This window comes from Sinocyclocheilus grahami, unplaced genomic scaffold (assembly GCF_001515645.1).
Source record: "Sinocyclocheilus grahami isolate Dianchi unplaced genomic scaffold, SAMN03320097.WGS_v1.1 scaffold895.1, whole genome shotgun sequence".
NCBI classification, from domain to species: domain Eukaryota; kingdom Metazoa; phylum Chordata; class Actinopteri; order Cypriniformes; family Cyprinidae; genus Sinocyclocheilus; species Sinocyclocheilus grahami.
This window is the reverse complement of record NW_015506074.1, coordinates 156,008-160,744: the sequence shown is the minus strand read 5'-3', so window position 1 is coordinate 160,744 and position 4,737 is coordinate 156,008. Positions and strand designations below refer to the sequence as shown.

General features: G+C 35.5%; 1 protein-coding gene across 1 annotated transcript in view; it reads left to right on the top strand.

Annotated features, from left to right (window-relative positions):
• LOC107563883 (protein kinase C-binding protein NELL2-like) overlaps positions 1–3,647 on the top strand; it is a 60,801-nt gene extending 57,154 nt beyond the window's left edge. The window contains exons 10-12 of the mRNA XM_016248851.1: positions 1,267–1,361; positions 2,639–2,744; positions 3,397–3,647. Of these exons, the coding sequence (XP_016104337.1) occupies positions 1,267–1,361; positions 2,639–2,744; positions 3,397–3,581 (386 nt within the window). The 3' untranslated portion in view covers positions 3,582–3,647. The remainder of the gene's footprint in view (positions 1–1,266; positions 1,362–2,638; positions 2,745–3,396) is intronic.
• The last annotated feature ends 1,090 nt before the right edge of the window (positions 3,648–4,737 follow it).

Sequence of the window (4,737 nt, the reverse complement as noted above, 5' to 3'; positions counted from 1 at the left end):
AATCTAGATTTAAACTGACAAGAGTGTGTCTGCCTCCCGAACAACGCTAGGTAGATTATTCCAGAGTTAAATAGGAAAAGGATCTGCCGCCCGCAGTTGATTTTGATATTCTTGGTATTATCAAATTGCCAGAGTTTTGAAAACGCAGCGGACTTGAAGGAATAGGTCGCAATTTAGATATATTTTTGAGATGGAAAAATGCAGTTTTACAAATGCTAGAAATGTGGCTTTCTAACGAAAGATTGCTATCAAATAGCACACCTAGGTTCCTAACTGATGACGAAGAATTGACAGAGCAGCCATCGAGTCTTAGACCGTGTTCTAGGTTATTACATGCAGAGGTTTTTGATCCGATAACACCTCTGTTTTAAAACAAACATTAAAGATTCATTCCTGAATATAATTGTTCGTTTGTGCTAATTAAGCTGACATGCGCTGACAGATAGTTTTCATCAGAAATCTATAAAGCTTTTGCTTCCATTCTGATGGTGTTTGTGGCCACCAAAGGCTTTGCTTCAAAGCGTCTCGCAGTCTTCTGTCTCTCCAGAACGTTTCGGCTGCTATTTACGGCTCGCATTGCTCTCCTACTGCGCCGGGAAAGCGCTTACATTCGTTCACTCCAGCAAACTTCATCCTGGAACAAAACTACAAACCTGCAATTAAATAATAAGACATTTATGATCTGCTAGAGCTTTAATGATCAAATTAACTTACTATAATTACTGTTCAAGGAGTGTTATTCAATGCCTAATGGCGATATTAATGAAATAAAGAGTTAAAAGTCATGTTAGCAGATATTTTTAATGTGCGTTTAAACCAGCAAGCTCTCCTCAACAATGCATGATTTGAGGACTGATGTAGCAAGCAGCACTAATGATTCATTTTAAACTATATAACTCGGTGAGGTTCGGTCTGTATGCTGAGTTGTATTTGAAGTCAGAGGAGGAAATAATTGCTGTCTAGGGAACAATTATCTCCTCAGACGTCTTGTAATCGTCGGTTGTTTGCTCCAAATTTCCATACCGTAGCATTTCTTTCTCTCACATTAATAGTGCAGGTTTGATTTGTGCTGCTTGTGTTTCTGCTGAGTCACGTCATGCTTATTTCTAACTAAATAGAATGCAAAAAAAATTGACTTTTTTGTCCGTACTATAAAAGTCAGTGGGGTTCAGTGTTGTTTGGAAGCCAATTAACTTTCATTGTGAGTGAGATGTGTGTTCGTGTGCAGGAGTTCACACGTGTGTGTTTGTTCTTGTTTTTCGGCAGCGATGTGCTTGTTTTCGGAGCAGACGCTGGTGGAAGGACAACGCTGTTCTGTTCATCATCCCACCGCAGGACTCTGCCAGCTGTTTGAATGCAGGGTACAGATCTCTCCAAACACTGCTGTAGATTTGCACACAACTCAACAGTTTTGAAGTATTTACATACTGTTTAGCAGAATTTAAACATAAGTATTTAAAAGTACTAACATTTTACAAAATAAATAACATTGTATTTATATTTTATTTACGGTTACAAGAATATAAGTATTTATATAGTGTTAAGTAGTATAAAAATATAAAAGTAGTATATGTTTAGTAATTGTGTATCTATCTGCAACTTCCTAACATCTACCCAGAAAACTCTAGCAACCACACAGATTACCCTAGCAATCACCTAGAGTACCCTAGCAACCACCTAGCAACCACCCAGAACACCCTAACAACAGGCTAGGAACTACACAGAGTACCCTAGCAAATGCCTAGCAACCACCGAAATCACCCTAGCAACCGCCTAGCAACACCTTAGCAACCACCTATAACACCCAATCAACTGCACAGCAACCACCTAAAACACCCTAGCAACCAGACAATGTACACTAGCGATCAACCAGAGACTATAGAAACCACCCAGAATACACTAGCAACCACCCCATAACACTCTAGAAACTGATTAGAAACCTCCTAGAAACACCCTAGCAACCACACAGTGTACCCTAGCAACTGCCTAACAACTGCCTAGGAACCACCCAGAGTACCCTAGCAACTGCTTAGCAACCACATAAAACAGCCTAGCGACCACACAGTGTACTTTAGCAATCACTTAGAATACCCTAGCAACCACCCATAACACCCTAGCAACTGCATAGCAACAGCCTAGCAAACCACCCAGGGTACCCTAGCAACTGCCTAGCAGAGTACCCTAGCAAATGCTTAGCAACAACCTAAAACAGCCTAGAAACACCCAAGCAATCACCTAGAGTACCCTAGCAATGGCCTAGAAACCACCCAGAACATCCTAACAACCACCTAGGAACCACCCAGAGTACCCTAGCAACTGCCTAGCAGAGTACCCTAGCAAATGCTTAGCAACCACCTAAAACAGCCTAGCAACCGCCTAGCAACACCCTAGTAATCACCTAGAGTACCCTAGCAATGGCCTAGTAACCACCCAGAACATCCTAACAACCGCCTAGGAACCACCCAGAGTACCCTAGCAACTGCCTGGCAACCACCTCAAACAGCCTAGCAACCATCTAGCAATCACCCAGAGTACCCTAGCAACTCCCTAGCAACCATTCAGAACTATCTATCTAAATAAATTTTTTTAGGGCGAATGATAAACAGTTTCTTTCCTTGACGTTTTTTTCCTTTGTCAGGATCGTACGATGCACAGAGTTCCGAGCTCTGAAGACTGTCCGCAGCTCACCTGCGCAGAATCTGATCAGATCACACTGACGGACAGATGCTGCAGAGTCTGCAGAGGTACAGGAGCACATCTGCTTTTATTCTGAACGAAAAATCTCGGAGAAAAGTTACTTATCGTTACAATACGTACTATGGACCTTTTTCACATTTCCGGGTTTCTCAGCAGCGGAAGTCGTCATAGTTGGGTTAACTTGAAGAGCAGTGAATAGGAGAGTATCACAAATATAAAACGATTAATCGCATCCAAAATAAAAGTTTTTGTTTACATAATATATGAGCGTGTACTGTGTATATTTGTTATGTATATATAAATACACACACATGCATGTATATATTTAAGAACAATATGTTATATATTAAATCTATTTTATATAATATAAATTATATGAATATAAATATATACATGTAAACATTTTTTAAATATATACCTTATTTGTGTGTATTTATACATGCATAATAAATATACACAGTACATTCATATATTACGTAAACAAAAACTTTTATTTTGGATGCGATTAATCGTTTCACAGCACTGTTATAAATGCACACACATTAAAAAAAAATCTAAATATAAAAAGTTAAGCGTGTCGTCACAGTCTTGTCAAAAGGGTCCATAGACAATAATCGGTGTGTAGCTTGACCTTTAGCGCGACAGTGTTTCAAGAAGCATGAGTCGATGAACACCAATCTCCTCTGTCTGGGGTCAAAGGTCACGACTTCTGCGCCGAGGAGAACATCTGCGCTGAGAACTCGGCCTGCGTGAACTTAGACGCCGGCGCCAGCTGCAGCTGCAAGAACGGTTTCCGGCCGCTGCGCGAGGACAGCGCCTACTGCGAAGGTGAGCCGTCAAGCAAACGATCCGCCAGAGAGTCCCTTACTGCAGAACACGTGTGACATTTGCATGCGCAGACGCTGCGGGAAACCCATCGTAATTACAGCGCGCTGGGAACAGGAATTTAACCGCATTAGAGCCGCCGGCTGATTTTAATATTCCAGGATATACATTATTATTCCAGGACATGTGTGTAATGACTCCTCTTGTGATAATTGGATTTTTCTGCTGGTAAAATGACGCAGAATCGAGTGTTGGCATAAAATAGCTCGCGCTTAGATACTGATATAACACGTACGGCTTTTGGGTTTGAAGCTTTTGAATTTAGCACAATTTAGTATTACATAAAAACAAGATATACATTAAATATTATTTATAGTAATGTTAAATTAATATTAATTTTATATAATAATGTTTTATAATTAATATTAATAAATATACTATTAATTAATCATTAATTATATAAAAAATATATAATGTAATAAATGACTAATTATTTAATTTTTTTAATAAATATAACATTATAAACATATATAATAATAATAATTATTATTATTACACAAACATAATATAATAAATTAATTTAGTACAATTCATTGTAATGTGATATAAATTGTATGAAATAAAATTAATATTAAAGTCATATTAATGTCTTACAATTTATAACAATAAATATTAAATATTAAATATAATATTATTAAGAAATTATATTATTATATTATAAATGTAACACAATAATAATATAATTAATTTTGTACAATACGTCACATAAAAATATAATATGTAATATAATAAATATTGCTAATTATTAATAATGTAAAACTAATATTCATGTAATATTGTAATATGTTACAATTAAAATTATACCGCTTTGGGAATTGAAATTTACTAATTTAACATTAATTTAGCACAATTTAGTATTACATAAAAAACAAGATCATTATAGTGAGGTTAAATTTATATTAATGCTATGAATAAGTATGAATAAATATAAAACAGTAAATATAATATTGATAAAAATTAATATTAATATATTATAAATAAATAAATATGATATAATAATACAATATAACAGTTTAGTACAATTAATTATATTACAAATGTAATACAATATTATAAATTCATATTTTATAAATATAATAAACAATATAAATAAATATGATATAATAATACAATATAACAGTTTAGTACAATTAATGATATTACAAATGTAATACA